General features: G+C 55.8%; 9 protein-coding genes across 9 annotated transcripts; 3 read left to right on the forward strand and 6 right to left on the reverse strand.

Moving 5' to 3' along the window:
• Positions 1-449: 449 nt before the first annotated feature.
• On the reverse strand, positions 450-1,229 carry CORC01_05465 (GrpE protein; the record flags this gene model as incomplete). Its single annotated transcript, XM_022617108.1, has 2 exons — positions 450-893; positions 966-1,229. 2 exons carry the CDS (start codon positions 1,227-1,229, stop codon positions 450-452), a joined length of 708 nt encoding a protein of 235 aa, XP_022476333.1.
• A 586-nt stretch (positions 1,230-1,815) lies between these two features.
• CORC01_05466 (RNA polymerase Rpb3/RpoA insert domain-containing protein) lies at positions 1,816-2,963 on the forward strand (the record flags this gene model as incomplete). Its single annotated transcript, XM_022617109.1, has 2 exons — positions 1,816-2,507; positions 2,573-2,963. 2 exons carry the CDS (start codon positions 1,816-1,818, stop codon positions 2,961-2,963), a joined length of 1,083 nt encoding a protein of 360 aa, XP_022476334.1.
• A 662-nt stretch (positions 2,964-3,625) lies between these two features.
• CORC01_05467 (uncharacterized protein) lies at positions 3,626-5,050 on the reverse strand (the record flags this gene model as incomplete). Its single annotated transcript, XM_022617110.1, has 4 exons — positions 3,626-3,725; positions 3,795-4,501; positions 4,564-4,667; positions 4,777-5,050. 4 exons carry the CDS (start codon positions 5,048-5,050, stop codon positions 3,626-3,628), a joined length of 1,185 nt encoding a protein of 394 aa, XP_022476335.1.
• A 931-nt stretch (positions 5,051-5,981) lies between these two features.
• CORC01_05468 (phenylalanyl-tRNA synthetase) lies at positions 5,982-7,424 on the forward strand (the record flags this gene model as incomplete). The annotated part of the gene is made up of 2 exons (XM_022617111.1): positions 5,982-6,012; positions 6,067-7,424. 2 exons carry the CDS (start codon positions 5,982-5,984, stop codon positions 7,422-7,424), a joined length of 1,389 nt encoding a protein of 462 aa, XP_022476336.1.
• Positions 7,425-9,037: 1,613 nt separating this feature from the next.
• On the reverse strand, positions 9,038-9,196 carry CORC01_05469 (uncharacterized protein; the record flags this gene model as incomplete). The annotated part of the gene is made up of 1 exon (XM_022617112.1): positions 9,038-9,196. One exon carries the CDS (start codon positions 9,194-9,196, stop codon positions 9,038-9,040), a length of 159 nt encoding a protein of 52 aa, XP_022476337.1.
• An 802-nt stretch (positions 9,197-9,998) lies between these two features.
• CORC01_05470 (uncharacterized protein) lies at positions 9,999-10,578 on the reverse strand (the record flags this gene model as incomplete). The annotated part of the gene is made up of 3 exons (XM_022617113.1): positions 9,999-10,107; positions 10,179-10,219; positions 10,426-10,578. The coding sequence occupies 3 exons, from the start codon at positions 10,576-10,578 to the stop codon at positions 9,999-10,001; spliced, it is 303 nt and encodes a 100-aa protein (XP_022476338.1).
• A 191-nt stretch (positions 10,579-10,769) lies between these two features.
• CORC01_05471 (uncharacterized protein) lies at positions 10,770-10,949 on the reverse strand (the record flags this gene model as incomplete). Its single annotated transcript, XM_022617114.1, has 1 exon — positions 10,770-10,949. The coding sequence occupies one exon, from the start codon at positions 10,947-10,949 to the stop codon at positions 10,770-10,772; it is 180 nt and encodes a 59-aa protein (XP_022476339.1).
• A 1,178-nt stretch (positions 10,950-12,127) lies between these two features.
• Positions 12,128-12,883, forward strand: CORC01_05472 (calcipressin; the record flags this gene model as incomplete). The annotated part of the gene is made up of 1 exon (XM_022617115.1): positions 12,128-12,883. One exon carries the CDS (start codon positions 12,128-12,130, stop codon positions 12,881-12,883), a length of 756 nt encoding a protein of 251 aa, XP_022476340.1.
• A 527-nt stretch (positions 12,884-13,410) lies between these two features.
• On the reverse strand, positions 13,411-15,260 carry CORC01_05473 (tat pathway signal sequence; the record flags this gene model as incomplete). The annotated part of the gene is made up of 4 exons (XM_022617116.1): positions 13,411-13,533; positions 13,621-13,911; positions 14,039-14,794; positions 14,877-15,260. 4 exons carry the CDS (start codon positions 15,258-15,260, stop codon positions 13,411-13,413), a joined length of 1,554 nt encoding a protein of 517 aa, XP_022476341.1.
• Between the last annotated feature and the right edge of the window lie 574 nt (positions 15,261-15,834).

Consider the following 15,834-nt stretch of genomic DNA (forward strand, 5'->3'; position numbering starts at 1 on the left):
GAGTGTGAACGCCAAAGACCGGAAAGTGATTGTGTGTGTGATTAAGACACAGGGAGATTGAAATCTCCGACACGGTATGATTAAATTGTACCAGAGCTTTGAGAAGAATCATGAGACCCCGGAACCCCTATTCGGGATCTGTATATACACAAACGTATTGAGATTCTATCCATTTCTTCTTTTCATCCAGCAAAGAGGCCTTCCCATTTGCGGCCCCCTTGCATTTTTTTTCCGCCATGCTATTGTCACATCATGAGAGGAGCATTATACACCGACCGGAACGCCCAATTCGCTGTTCCGGGAATCGAGAGAATATCGTAGAACATAATGGTACAAGCGGGGTTTATAAGGCGCCGACGCCTCCAGCGGCCGGCTGACCAGCCCCATGGTTTTAGAACGAGATCTCGGTAGAAATCGGAAGTGTGGTAAATATGTCGAGACATCTTTTCTTAAGCGTTCTTGACCACGCCGACCTTGGCAGCGCGCATCACCCGGCCATTGAGCTTGAAGCCCTTCTGCTGGACGTGGAAGACGGTGTTATCGTCCTTGTCGGGCTGGGGCGCCATGAAGGTGGCGTCGTGCTCGTTGGGGTTGAACTTCTCGCCCTCGGGGTTGAAGCGCTCGATGCCGTGCTTCTTCAGCGTCGACATGAGGATGTCGTCGGTCATCTTGAGACCCTCGTACAGGTTGGCGAGGTCCTTCAGGTCGTCCGACTTCTCCTCGACCTGGAGCTTCTCCTGGGGCACCATGGAGAGGGCGCGATCGAGGTTGTCGATGCTGTCGATGAGGTCCTTGGAGAACTTCTGCAGGGCGAAGTCGCGCGCCTGCTTGACCTCGCGCTGTGTCCGGTCCTGGAGGTTGCGGAAGTCGGCGATGGTGCGAAGGCACTTGTCCTTGAGGGCGGCATGTTAGAACCGGGTCTTGAAACTCGATGGCCGAGATCGGGGGACGGAATGCGAACGAACCTTCCAGTCGGCAGCCTCCTTCTCCTTAGTCTCCAACTGCTTCTTCAAGGCAGACTCAGCATCATCGGCAGGCTTCTCAGCCTCCTTGACGGGTTCGGTGCTCTCCTTGGCGTCGCTGTACCATCTCGCAACGGCGGGTTGCGCGGCTCGTATCCTGAAGGCAGGGGAGCTCTGGAACTGATTTTGAAAGACAGACTTAGGGGTCTGGGTGCGCATGCCGCTGCGCACTGCGCGAGAAGAGGAGGCAAAGGCTTGTTTGAACATTGTGACGGTTGTTGTGTACGAGTGAGAGGCTCAGGAGGGCGAAAGCGTGGTTGAGATCGAGGAGACGATGTAGGGGTTGGTCGCGTGTACGGAGAAGCTTTTAGAAGAAAATGAAATTTTGTCGGAATGGCCCCAAGTGACGAATTGCCGTCCCTTGGACCCCGGCCTTGCGGGAAAGTTCGCGCCCAATTATAAGATTCCAGAGAGCTCCATCCCGGGGCGGATGAATCAAGGGACCGTTCAGAGCTTTATCGATAACACTAGCGCCAAGACAAGGCCAACGCGCTTCTACCAGGCGCCAGGCACGGTCGCTGCACCTTCCAATTGGTAATTGAATGGCACCTGAGGCGGCGGCCTATGTTCCCTTTGCCTCTGGTCGCAAAAATATCCATTCAGCCTCCCCTCCACCGTGACACGACCGCCACCTTCCATCCACTCAATCCACCCGCGACCCACGATAATTACGATTGTCAAGGCGGTCTTGCTTTGAATTCACACCGAATCGACCCTATTTTCTGCAGAATAATCTGAATTACTCGCGAGAACCTTTGACCGAGCTACGACCAAAAAGGAGAAAGGCGGCGCGATGGATTACGAGCCGATGCTGTTGGACGGCGAGTCGGGAGGACCGTCGATCAAGATCTCAGGGGTACTACTTCCTCAAACCCTCCTAGGCGATGGTTTCGAAACTGACAGTCCGGGACATTTTCAGGCCGACAACATCCACGTCAACTTCGACCTCTCAAACTGCGACCTCTCCTTCGCCAACTCTCTGCGTCGCGTCATCCAGGCCGAAGTCCCAGTGATCGCTATCGACCTAGTTGAAATCGAGGCCAACACATCCGTCCTCGCCGATGAGTTCATCGCCCATCGCCTGGGTTTGATCCCCCTCCAATCCAAGGACGTCAACAGCTTGCTTTACACCCGAGACTGCGACTGCGAGCAGTATTGCGACAACTGCAGCGTAAAGCTCACGTTGCATGCGCGATGCTCGTCAGACGAGACCATGAAGGTCTACGCCAGCGACCTCATCGTCGACAGCTTCAGGCAGAATGGCACCGTGGGGAACCCTGTTATCCTTGATCCCGAAGGACAAGGCTCTTTGATTTGCAAGCTGCGCAAAGGGCAGGAGCTCAAGATATCTTGCATCGCGAAGAAGGGCATCGCAAAGGAGCACGCAAAGTGGATGCCGACGTCTGCCGTCGGGTTTGAATACGATCCCCACAACAAACTGCACCATCTAGATATGTGGTTCGAAGAAGATGCCAAAGCTGAATGGTGGGTAATTCAACTAGTACCTTTAACCACCCTCAGAAAGTGCGAGATGGCTAAATTGTAACCAGGCCCGAGAGCAAGTACGCCAAAATGGAGGACCCCCCGCAAGAAGGTGAAGCATTCGACTACGATGCGTTACCTGGCAAGTTCTATTTCGAGGTCGAAGGTGTAGGCAGTCTGGAGCCGGATCAAATTATCCAAGAAGGAATCAAGATTTTGCAGGAGAAGCTGGCCCTCACGCTTCACATTCTCACAGGCGAAGCGGACGAAGATGGCATGGGCGACTTTGACGGCCCTCGGAGCCCCAACCTGGACATGGACGGCGGCAACCCATGGCAAGACCAAGGCTACACTACTCCTTTCAACGGCGGCAACCAAACCTCGTGGGGAGGCAACGCAACGACACCCTATACCACCACTACTCCTTACGGCGCATCCGGACAGTCTGGGTGGAACTGAGAGAGTACGACAAAAATAAAATCACAAAAAGGCGTTTATGTACGACAACCACCTTGAGATATTGGGGGGTACTGGAGTTTTGCGAGTTTTTGAGACGAAGCCAGCTTGGTCATCAGCTGGTCCAATCGAGCCAGCTCGGAGGAGGTGGGTTTTGCCGGGTTTTGCCTTGCAACACGCGGGATGGACCAACCACGCACGAAGTGATGCATTCTGCGGCGGCAAGAGGGATTACGCTTCCCAGCGTCCCTACCATAGCTTTCTGGAATTAGATCTGGACCTAGACTGGCTTGGCTTGTAGACGTCTGCGACAGGGAATGGCGGCGGCAGAGCCATCGTGAAAAAAATAGAGCCTGCCAAACATCAGGGCGAAGGGAGGTAGGCGGGGTTTGGTGTCGGCCGAGAAGGTGCGTCTTCTCCCGGACATCTCTAATACAACTCACGCACAAACCTCACGTCAAGTTATATTTCACTGCTGCAAAGAAATCCAACCATATCTTTATTTCCTGTGTATCTCCTCCGTAACTCCTGTCAAATGCAGCAGAGTTGCCTCTTTCCAACGCCTCCAATCATGCCAAGATGGTGCTGGTGATGATGATGATGATGCAGCGCCAGTCTATCTTAACGCTCATTCTATAATACAACACAAGCCATTCGTGTGCCTATTACCCCTTAATGGACGCATCCTCACTGTTGCCGATATCGGCAACCTTTCTATAGACCTTGCGATGCATTTCTAGGAAGACAAATGTACAGATGGTTTGTCTGTAGGGGTGTTAGCAAAGCGTACGATGATATTGTTCGTATCAACGAGCAAGCGGGAAGATAACCTACGGTCCGAGGCGGAGGAAACTGGGCACCCAGCCCTTGAACATCCAGCCAAGGCCCTCAGCCTTGTAAATCTTGGCCAGCGTATGCGCCAGCCCCTCCTGCGTGCTCGCCGACATGACGCGCGTTTTGATGACATCAATGGGACTCGTCACCGTGGCCGCCATCACACCGGCGAGGAACGAGGCCGTAAAGTGCGTCGTCAGGTTATCACCCATGGGCGTGTTACGGATCAGCAAGCCTTTGAAGGTATCGTAGGATGCGAGCTGTGAGGCCGTCATGGCCGCGGCGCGCATGCTGTTGGGCAGGACGCCCCTGAACCAGCTCATGATGCCTTCCTCGCGCGCCATGCGCAGCATGCCCTCGAGGGCGTGGCTATAGTTTCTGCGCTCGGCGGCGGGGAGGGCAGCGTCCTGCTGCATACGAACGTTGAGGACGTCGGCGGCGTTTCCCGAGATGCCGCCGACGAAGCCCGCAGCCGAGGCCATTGCGACGAGGACTGGGAAGGCAGGGGTTTTGCCTTCGTTGGCGCGGGTTGCGCGGATCTTCATCTCCTCGTAGGCGCCGAAGCGGACGGTGGAGTAGGTCATTTGGCGGAGGAGGGAGGCCGAGAGGCCGTTGTAGAGGCCTGTTACGCCGTGGTTGCGGATGATGTGGGTGAAGGTGCCGACCATGTTCTTTGGCGCGTCGGGGCGGCGGACCTGGAGGCGGACCTAGAAGGGAGGGAGAGCATCGTGTAAGTAAGTCTTGTTTTTTGGTCTTGCTTTTGGGCTACGCGGTCTCTTGGTTTCAAAGAGTGCCGGGAGAGCTTGAGTTCGCCATCGTGGACCGAATGGTCGGTTTTTTGGTGTTTTCTCTTTGGAGGGGGAGCGCAGTTACCTTTACTGTGAGACATTGTCAGCTCTTGGCCGCTCCGACATCGCGATATCGCAGGCTCTATCGCCTGATCGCAAATCAACAGAACAGGGTGGTGATTGATGGAACTTACCCAAATCCAGGGGATGTGTCACGCAGGCGGCCATACTACTTGCGCTGCCTCCGAACCAAAACGGATACCGCAGGGACGGTTCCGCCGTCTTCTTCTGCTTCTGAGGCGCTGGTGTCGTTGCCGTCGCCGTCTGCTTCGGCTGCGTTTGAATTTGTGACTGCGGCTTCTCCTGAACCCCTTCGAGCTGCCCCATCTTCAACGGCGACGACGGCGACGACCCCGACGATTCGTCGGCCGGTTTGCTGGCGGCCATGTTGGCGGCGGCGGACTGCATCGTTGCAGGTGTTGCACTCTTTCCTACGATAAGCTCATCCCGCTGCGGCGCAACTGAACAATGCGTGGCGAAAAGGGCGGTAGGGAAGGACGGAAGAACGGCCTCTCGGATTTAACAAAAGTTATGTCCAAGATTGCCTATCCCCCTCTCACGTCTGCAACTATAGCTGGGCAGCGTGTGTTACTGGAACGTCAATTTCAGTCGCTGCGGTTGAGTGACGTCTTTGCGGATGAAGCCGACTTCGGGGGAGGGTGGTGCAGGAGGCTTTTTCCGCCAGGATAAGGGTGCAAGTGGTGGGAGAAAGAAGCCGAATGATTGGAGATCGGCTCGGTATATCGCGAACTTTTTTTTGTCGTTATCTTCCCCCCCTGGTTTGATTGACACCGATACGGCTGGATGGGGGGACGCGCTTGTAGTCGGCTCAAGGCGGAAACGAGATTTGCTGATAGAGCCGTCCTGCTTTTGCGACCAACGCAACAATCTGCTGCTTCGATTTCGGTGCGTCATGGGCCTGCAGCGAGCAAGGGTGCCATGCGCTAAGCGTCTCCGGACCCTTGCCCCGGGGGTCGGCAGGGCCTGGCGCCGTGTGCCGCTCCGGTCGCAATCCCAATTGCCTTGGCCCGTGCGCCCGTAGCTTTTGTCAGACTTCTGGTGATCGACACTTTTGACGTGACGACTAACTGCTGAGGTAGCTCCCTTTTTTTTTTTTTTTGGACCCCGTGACGGCAGCTTCAGACATTGTCGCAACAGCACCGAGAAGCTCTACACCTGTGATGAGCACGTAGCCAGAGGGCCTTTGTATCCGGACAAAGGCGTACACGACTTCGAAATGATCGTCCCAAGATTAGCTGGGAGGCAATTGCCAAGTTGCTTTCGTGGCGCCACCTACCCCAGAGCTCCTCGACAATGGCAAGCCCTCGCTTCATTGTCAATGAGTGGTAGCCGGCGCAGCTACTCCTCAGGTAAGATCTAGTCGGATCAATTGAACCGAAATAAGTCTAAGACGGGAAGCCTAGAACCCTCGACGATTTCGAAAACCTTGGACAACAAGAAGACCGTCGAGGTCAACGGCCAAACAATCCCAACCGACACCTGGTTCAACGTCCCGACCAACGTCCTCAACGCGGCATCGCGAAAGCTTCACCTTCAAAAGGACCACCCCGTTTACATAACGCGACAGATAATCGAGTCAAAATTCCCCGCGCCTACGTACAAGTACCACAACACATTTGACCCCGTCGTCTCTACACACCAAAACTTCGACTCGCTCGGCTTCCCCGCAGACCACCCCGGCCGCGCGAAATCGGACACCTACTACTTCAACAAGGACACGCTCCTCAGGACGCACACCAGCGCGCACCAGGCGCAGACCTTTCAAAAGAACCTGAGCGAGGGCTACCTCATCAGCGCCGATGTCTACAGGAGGGACGCCATCGACAGGAGCCACTACCCCGTCTTCCACCAGATGGAGGGCGCCCGCATGTGGGACAGGACAAAGGTGCCCAAAGGCGACATCGCGGCCGCCGTGTGGGAGGACCTCAACAGATTGCCGAAGCACAACGTCAAGGTCGAGGACCCTCACCCAGCCTTTGACGCGGAACGGAACCCCCTGCAGGAAGGCCACCACTCGCCCGCCGAGGCCGAAGCAATTGGTGCCCACCTGAAGCGGTCGCTCGAGAACATGGTGGTCGAAATCTTCACGAGGGCAAAGGCCGCGGCCGCGAAGGCGGATCCGGACTACAAGGACGAACCCCTGCGGGTCCGCTGGGTAGAAGCCTACTTCCCGTTCACAAGCCCCTCCTGGGAGCTCGAGGTGTACTACGCCGGGGACTGGCTCGAGGTACTGGGATGCGGCGTGGTGAAGCAGGACATCTGCATCAACGCGGGCGTGCCGCAGCAGGTGGGTTGGGCCTTTGGCATCGGCCTCGAGCGCATCGCCATGCTCCTCTTCCAGATCCCCGACATCCGCCTCTTCTGGTCCAAGGACGAGCGGTTTCTGAGCCAGTTCAGGGGCATCTCCGACCAGCTCGACTCGATGAAGCGCTTCGTGCCCTTCTCCAAGCACCCGGCCTGTCCCAAGGACGTCTCCTTCTGGCTCCGGAGCACTTCGTCGGCGGGAGGGAACACTAAGGCGAATGCGCAGGACTTCCACGAGAACGACTTTATGGAGCTGGTGCGCGACATCGCCGGCGAGAGGGCCGAGGACGTCCGCCTGGTGGACGAGTTCACGCACCCCAAGACGGGGAGGCGTAGCATGTGCTACCGCATCAACTACCGAAGTCTGGAGCGGACCCTTACCAACGAGGAGACCAATGAGCTACATAGCGAGGTGACCCGGAAATTGGTCGAAAAGCTAGGTGTCGAGATCCGGTAAGAGAAGGTACAGAGGGGAGCGTTGTTTAACGTTGGCAAGCTGAGGGGTAAAGGGGGCTGTGCTGCCAACACTTTGCTTGTCTTGAGATGGGACGGCTCCCGAAGCGGTGACTGAGTCCACTTCGCATAGCATCATTATATAGTGCTAGAACGGCGTAAGTTGTGCGCCTCGCTTGGTGTGTCGCGAGAAGAGTACTGCTTGCCGATGGCATCTGTAGCTTGCGCCCTGTCTGTGTGCCGGTGTAAAGGAGGAGAGAGAAGAGTTTTTGGCGTCGTGATGCCGTCACGCCATGTATCATAACTACGACTTGTACAATTAAGCCACGGAGGTGACCGAGCTCTGGTTGTGAGGCTGAGCTATGAACCAGAGTTCAGGGTAATTACGGGGACTCGGGAGTTCCTTTGATCCCGTCCTCTTGCAGATGTATGCTGAACAGGGCTCTGTTTCTCGGAAGCCATTGTCTGAAGCAACCGTGATGTGCGTTAAAACATTAGCCCAAAAGTAGCGGCAGGCAGAGCCGTTGGAAACATTCCCGACAGCGCGAAAGAGGTTAACTGTCAGCGTCGGAGCATCTCGCAAGGACACGGAAGATCCTGCTGCTTGCATCAAGTTTTTCTTTTCCTTTTCCCTCCCTCCCTCGGCAATACTCAGACGGTGCAATCATGCTCACGGCAGCTCAAACCCGTCGGTTCAAGAAAATTCTGAAGCAGTGACGCCGGGGTTGCAGATCGGTTGTATCATGCGCAAAAACCTAACAATGCCCCTGCCCGCACGCTCGCGGGAACGAGCGCATTAGTCTTCGGGAAGATGGAGCAGAACTTCGACCCGTCGTCCCAACAAACTTGGGACGGTCGTGCAGGTCAATTTCAAAGGCTATTGTTTTCCTTCAGTCAAGTTTCGGCTCATCCTGTTGCTCGTAACGTAGGAAGAAAGATGACACTTGGTCGATGATGGGGGCAGGGGGATGGTGTTAGTTGGGTGGCGATACACAGCCCACGCTCCCTTGTCGAGCTGTCGTCGTTCGTTGCATTAGACCAAGCTGTGATTGTTGCAAAATTTCATGCTGATTTCCCCTCGCAAGCGGGTTCCTTGTAATGTAGTCCAGACGGACTGGATAAGTTTGCCATCGCTTCAGGTCCGACTCAGCAGCAAAGTTAATCAGTCGATTCTAAGGGCAGGCAATGTCTCTCGTTGCAAGGGGGCCCCCGGACTTGCGGGCGATAAGGTGCAAGGTGCATCGAGCTTGATGAGTAGTCACCGTATCTGTATTGCAAACGTCTTGGGACCGCAGAGTCGCAGCAAACGGTAGGATATGGTTAGAGTGCCCAGAACTTGGAATAGTAAAGCCAGAGAACTTCGGAGTTCCAACTCGTACAACAAGATTTATCTGTCGAAGATGAAGGATTATGATCCGTGGGCCGTCGTTGATAGTCGTGGGACGAGACTCTTCGCCGTAGACGTAGCTTGCCTACCGTAATTGGGTAACTGGTAGCCGATATAATCTGGAGTGACGCCAGTGAAAAGAGTGTCAGAGGTGCAGCGAAGCGCAGAAAAAGGCCATGCATGTCTTGGCCTAGAACGGAATCTGGGGAAGCCGATTGCAGCACGAAACATCAATCTGGCAGGTGGAAAGTCTTGGTATCTTGCACAGCCTCGTTTCCAGATGGCCAGAGGGGGGGTATTTGCTGACCGTACAGCGAAACCGTAATCTGCCGTGGCAATCGGAGAGGGGAGCGTTTCTGCGGCTTGTCGGGGCGATCGGGTTGAAACATTGGCGAACGGCGTCACATAATGGCAGCAGCAGCAGCAATCAGCGGGTGGGCCTTGTGGATTGTTGAAGGCAAAATTCGTCTTGTTCGTTTATCCCATTGTGGCTGAATGAACCTCTGTTCGGGATCAGACGAGCGTGTGCGCTGAGAAGTGTCTCTGACTGAGTCACTCTCTATTCGGCGGCGTAGGGGAGGGGGGCTGAGGCTCGGTGCAATTTGGCGCAGAGCCGGCTGAGCGAAGACAAAATTCGTAGGCCGACTCGTGCGCCGGCGCAGGCTGAGCCGGCAGGGAGAGGTTCAAGCTTGAAGAGCGAGCCGCGACTGAGGCTTTTCGGGGCCCCGTCCCGCGATGCATCACGCCGTGGAGCGACGATTCCGAATGCCTTGCCCCTATTCACCCGGCCGGCATTAGGTCATTGCATAATTCAAAGATCGAGGCGGATTTTTGCTGAGCTGGCGCCATCGCTGCAGTTCGTTGAGAGGGGCTCGCACGAATCATGGGTGAGCTACCCTCCCAGACCAAGCCCCAGCTCCAGGTGGTATGATGCCGGGGGTTGGAGGCGTTGCTCAGCCAAGAGGAGGGACACAAGTTTCGGTCATTCATTTTGCACTGCAACCTGCCGACAACATCGTCAGAAGACATTTCGGAGAGAAGAGCGAACCTTGGTCAGGCAGTCTCGCAGGTGGTCCGAGGAGGCGCCGCCCGCCCCTATAGCTAGTAGCGAACCGTAAACTCCAAGTGTTGTAGATACAGTGGTCAAGACCAAACTGTCTCGTGAAAACAACACTTGCTGCACAGCCCCAGTCACTCCATGGACCCTGGGTCACTCAGGGACTTGACGCTGTGGGGGTTTGACTCCGTATCCCTGAAGGCTTTTAGCTTGACCGCGATAGCGCAAGAGCGGGGAGATTTGCTGTCGAGGTGTTGATTGTCAAATGGCAAGTCAACAGTATCTGAAGACTGCATCTGCAGGGTAACGTTGACGTTCGGAGTATGCCCGAGTCCAGACTGAGCATCTCGAGGATCTGAGATGCAGGTGTGTCTCTGAAAACGGGTGGCTGCATACCTAGGTACTCGGAATGAAGGCACCGGAGGCATCCCAGTACGCAAGAACCGAGACCCAAGCCTTCGGTGGCTGTCTGCTGTGCCTATTTCTCACGTGTTCAGAGACGTACTGGAAGGGAAAATAGGAGAAACCCGAGTCTGAGGTCACAAGACAAGATGGACGTACACGGTCGAGAGGGTCGACAGGGTCAAAAGAAGGCGATGCGCCGCTATCGAAGGTAGTGCTGTCGTCGGCTGGCGTAGCTGCGGCCAAGTAGCGGGTCGAGGCGCTGTTTCTCAGCACTTTCAAGACCAGGTGAGCCCCAAAGCGTGCCGTCATTGACCACGTCGGACGGATAGTGCGCTAGCAATGTGGGGGAACAGCGGTGGAAGAGGCTCGTGGATTCGTGCATGGGGCGCCCTCACAGCACACCGTAAAGCCGTCACTGAGGAAATTACCGATTGAGGCGGAGATAACTGGGGCCGCTACCGTAACGATACGTACTCGGGTCTAGCGTGAGATGGGCCATCTTACCTTAACTCATCCGTTAAGGAAGAGGACCAAGAGGACCAAGAGGACCAGAACACGGAAACTGCGCGTAAAGAATGGCTGGGGTGGCGAATGGCATTCTCGACAATTCGATTTCCAGTGGGGCCAGCAAACCAAGTCCAGTTCGATTCGTTGATAGCCTGCCGTGTCAAGCGGCCCATCTCCACGCACACGAGGACGACAGAGGTCCAGTCCCTCGTGGATCATTTTCCCATGAGCCAACAGGCGGTAACCGCAGCACCGGTTATGGCATGGCAGATATTGCAAGTAGTGTTGCGGAAAGCATACCGTGGACATTTCAAGCTTGGGAAATGCCAAGCCTACTGGAGAAAAAACCTTTGCCATAACAATTTTCTCTCTATTGCCTCTTGCTCTTGCACAGCCCCAATTCGGGTCAGCCATGTTAGTCCTGACCCCGGGCTGCTAGAGGCCCAGTGCCATGTCCAAAGCACCTCTTTCTACCTAGGTACCTACAGTAGTTGAAAGTTGGTGAGAGATGAATCGAAAGAGTGACTTACCTCATGGCACCTCATGCTGCGTTCAAGCTGGTGCCTTGCCGCTGTTCTCCATGCGTCGTCCGATCCCAACGGGCCCTCTCTTGCGCCAATGCATCTTGGCAAACCAACGCGGCCTGCCTTGCTGTTGACCTTTCACCATGAGGCCTGGAGTAAGCCTGCCCTGCACTGCAGAGCGACTGGGCTGTAGTTGACTCCGTGACTACGTGACTGTCTGTGGGAACGGATCGTGGTAACGGATAAGGAAGGGGACCACAGGCGCAGGGCGTATCGCAGACGTGGGAGGGTCCCCGTCTCCCGTCTCCACCACTGTGACGGGCTCCAAGGCGGCGAAACTTCAAACGGGCCTGTGAGTCCGTGTGGCCTTCCCGTTTCATCACACAGACACACCCAATGGTCCAGTTTACCCACGCCCTCACCTACCTTACCTAGGCTCCACCCAACGTCCAAAGGCACGGCACCCCTCCTACTCAGCCATGGATCCACTGTCCACCATCCATCCAACCATCCCACACTCCGCCCGACCCTAGTAGTCGTCGCTCAGTAGCGCCAGCCAAGCCACTTTCTCACTGGCACGCCCAAACATATAACCAAGACCGCCTCCCGCCAACCATCTGCATTACTTCTCATTCCAACTCCAGCAACAAACAACACAATATATACACACAACTGCAGTGCAAGTCTCTCTCCTGCAGATGAATAAAAGCACCACACATTCGGCGTAGAAATACAGCAAAGTGCAAGAAACGACTCCTTCGCCATACACCGCATAATCCACCGCTTCCGCTTCCACACACCTCAACAATAATACACAACCACCCAAAATGGAATCGCCTCAGCTGGACACTCGCCCCATCTTCTCGAGGCGTTCGACTGGCTCCTCCAAGTCGCTCTCACTCGACCTCTCCTCCCTGCCGCCTCTGATCCCGCCAACGCCGCCCACAAATACCCTTCTCTTCACAAACCTCAATGATACCTCCATCTTTCGCCCCGACAACCTGCAGACCATTCGCGACCTCGTTCTGAAGACGGCGCCCGTCCACTCATGGGCGCCTCTGAAGTCTTTCCGCCGCATCGTGGTCTCCTTCTTCTCAGAGGACGACGCTATCGCCGTCCGCCGCATCTGGGACGGTGAAGCCGTCATGGGCGAGCGAGTCCGTGTCTACTTCGGCCAGTCCACGCCCGTCGAGGTCACCGACCGCCACCTCGCACTGCCCGACGCTGGAAAGCTCTTCTTTATTTCTCCCCCTCCCTCGCCGCCTCACGGCTGGGAGATGAAGCTGGAAGATGCTCCCAACAAGATGGTCCATGCAGAGGATCTCGCCGACGCGCTGGCCAAGCTCCACCACCGCCCAACGGGCATTGAGACCCCCATCAGCCCCGTCGACGGCTCGAGACAAACACGCAGCAGGAGCTCTACTCTGCTGTACCAACCCGACGTCAACGGGACTAGCCCCGATCTGCCCGCTATCTGCCTAGAGGACATGACCGACGAGCCTATGGAGTTCAGCCCCATCGAGCCGAAGCCCATCATGGCGCATACTTCCCGCCCGCCCGTCGAGCTGATGCACCACGCATAATTTTCTTCAAGTTTTGCAGTTTTTGGAAGAGCGATTTTGGGTCGGCGTTGAGTGATGGTCTGGGACTTAAGCATCACAGGAACTTTTGGCACGCATCTGGCATTTTTGAACGGGCTTGCGACGGCGTTTTATGGAAAGACCACGGCTTGCACATACGGTTCAACATTAGGGAGGAATACTATTCGGATGGGATCGGCACTGTCATACTGTCGTTCCCGATGGCCAATGAGCCAGATTTCAAAAAAGTTTCTACCGTGCTGCAAATTAGCACGGATTTTTTCCTGTACACTAGATTACTCTTTCGCGCTTAGTATTGAAAGGCAGCGAAAGCAACTCGATTATCAACAACAAAGTGGCGTGGACCCCTATGTCTGTCTCATTATCGTACTATGTGGCTCTCCTCTTCTGCAACTCGAAACATGCGGCAGTGATATTCATGCCGTGGAGTAGATCCGTCAACAGGTGTACGCAAACCCACAAAAGGCTTGCTAGACCAAACGGTTTGATCTACAGATACAGTGTGTATTCTACACGAGATCCAAGTGACCCGGCCTCCAGAAGCCGATCAGGATCAGCCCATCGGTGTCGAAGTCTGTATACCAGGTTTCCGATGTGGGCCCTTTGCTCTTGCGGAAAGTACCACCACTACACTACGATACCACAGGCACCATCTCAAAAACCCTCCTACACAGGGCCGATGCCCCGCGGATCCCCAGCCAAGCCAGCAGGCCACCCACGGTGAAGGCTACGGTCAGAGCGATGAGGCTTCGGCGTTCGTTGCTGCGCACGCGGCGAGTACTTATTCCTGCTCGTGCTCCTGCGCCAGCCCCCGCCGCCTCTGTGGGGGCGGGGTCGGGGTCGGGGTCGGGTCCGCGAGCTAATGGGCCCCGGTCTTGGGACCGGGCCGCTGCCTCGGAGGACATGACGTCCAGGGTCGGGATATACTTGAACTCAAAGGTCGTTTCCTTTCCCAGGGCACCGAGCTCGGGTTTGTGGACTGTCAAGTTGAAGAGGGCTTTCTGGAGATTCTGGGAGGGGTTGGGTTAGTGATGATGTTGGTGGTCAAGGGGGCGTGTTTTCTGCTTTCGCCAGCCATCGGCCGAGAACAGACGATAAAAGAGGGGGATCCCCAAGGAGGTGGAATGGAAAGCAGACCTTATTCCTTGACTCGTCCCAGCTGGGGAACAGACGGCGAGAGTAGCACATGAACATGAAGAAGAGGCACTGGCCCAGGATGAGCAGCGAGTAGTGGAGGGGCGGCCTCTCGACGGCGAGGGCGCGCGCGAGCTTGGCACCGTTGAGCCAGTACGTTTCCGCGGCGAGGAACTCACGGGAGACGTGCGAGGGCGGCTGGTTGGCGAGGCCCGAGAGGACGTTGTTGGCGAGCGCGCGCGAGGTGTCGGAGGGTTGGATCTCGGAGGCGAGGAGGGATTCCATCATAGCCCTGGCCTTGGAGACGGAGGCGAAGGCGTCGGTGGGGGTGCCCATGATGTGGGCGACGTAGCGCCAGAGGGCGAGGTAGTCCTCCTTTTCGCGGTCGGTGAGGAATATCCCCTGGCGCGGGAGGCCGATCCAGAGAAGCGTCGAGGAGAAGGTTGATATTGTGCCGATGGAATCGAGGTCGTTTACAGGGACGCCGTAGGCTGCGACGTCGTAGTAGGAGGGCCGTTGGCCGGCAAGGAGGAGGATGCGGCGGCGGACGGCGGCGTGGAGGAGGCGGACTCTTATGCTGGAGGCGAAGCCGTCGCCGCCGGGTTGGATGGAGGGGAGGTCGCCGGTGACTTGGAGAATGTGCTGGAACGTCTCGAGGAGGCGGCGGCGGGTGACTTTGACGCCGAAGCCGCCGGTCCGGGAGAGGGTTTCCACGACGCGGCGGCCGCCCATGCCGCCTACCAGGGATTGGAATGTGAGCTGTGAGTTGTATTAGTGAGGTGTATGCGGTATACCCATCGTGAGACTAGAGGACAGGTTCGGGAGGTGTGGGTGAACTGACGGCGAAAATGGCTGGGCCGGCGTATCGAAGGAAGACTTGTTGCCCACGTTCAATTTGGGCCCAGTCGACCCATGGCGGGATGGTATTGACTTCAGTCCATAGTTTCCCCAGAACCTCATCCGCATCTGCGTTGTCTCTGAGAAGAGCATACAGGTCTCGATGCACCTTCGCGTCCCGAGGAGCGCCTGCCTTCTCGCCAGGAGCCGGGGGTTTCACGGGAGGGGACACCTTATCCAGTCGGTCTAATGCTTCGGCACCCAGCTCATCGTAGGTATATATCATCGGGCGAAGGTCATCGGATGTGAGGTGTTCGTCGGTCCACTTGAACCAGTAGTCCCAGACTTCTCGCCACTCGTCGCCCCGATACCAGAGGAAACCAGCCATTACTATTGCTTGAGGATTTGTGACCGTCTTGACAAAATCAATCTTAGAGAGGATCAAATGAGACAAAATTTTTAGAACCTCAGCTTTTCAGTGAGTATAAATTTGAGGAGACGAAAATCAAAAAGAATCGGGACTCCTAGTGTTAAGGCCGACTCAGCATGACAATGGTAAAGCTCAAGCTAAGGGCGGAAAGGCTTCGTCGAACTTGAAAGACTTGTCTCATCGGATACTAGATGTTTCTGAAGCAACTTGAACGACTCTTTCAAACTGAGGCCCGATAATCATATGAAAACGAATAACTGTAAGAAAATGGAGATACCAGGGCCAGAGAAACAGGAGTCCAGTCTGCAAGTTGGAGACTTTGGTAGAAGACAAACGAGGTAGTGGCCCTTTTCGGACGAGGGGGGTTTGACACCTGACTGGCGTATCACCGGACCATACTGGTTGACCGGAAAGCCCAGCTAGGAAAATGAGGGCCATTAGTAGATTGGACGGAGACGCAGGTAGGTGCACAGGCAAAGTTGGCCCCATGGCTTCGAAGACTGCCGAGAACATGGATGATGCTATGATATTT

This window comes from Colletotrichum orchidophilum (genome assembly GCF_001831195.1).
Source record: "Colletotrichum orchidophilum strain IMI 309357 chromosome Unknown Scaffold_38.1, whole genome shotgun sequence".
Lineage (NCBI taxonomy): Eukaryota > Fungi > Ascomycota > Sordariomycetes > Glomerellales > Glomerellaceae > Colletotrichum > Colletotrichum orchidophilum.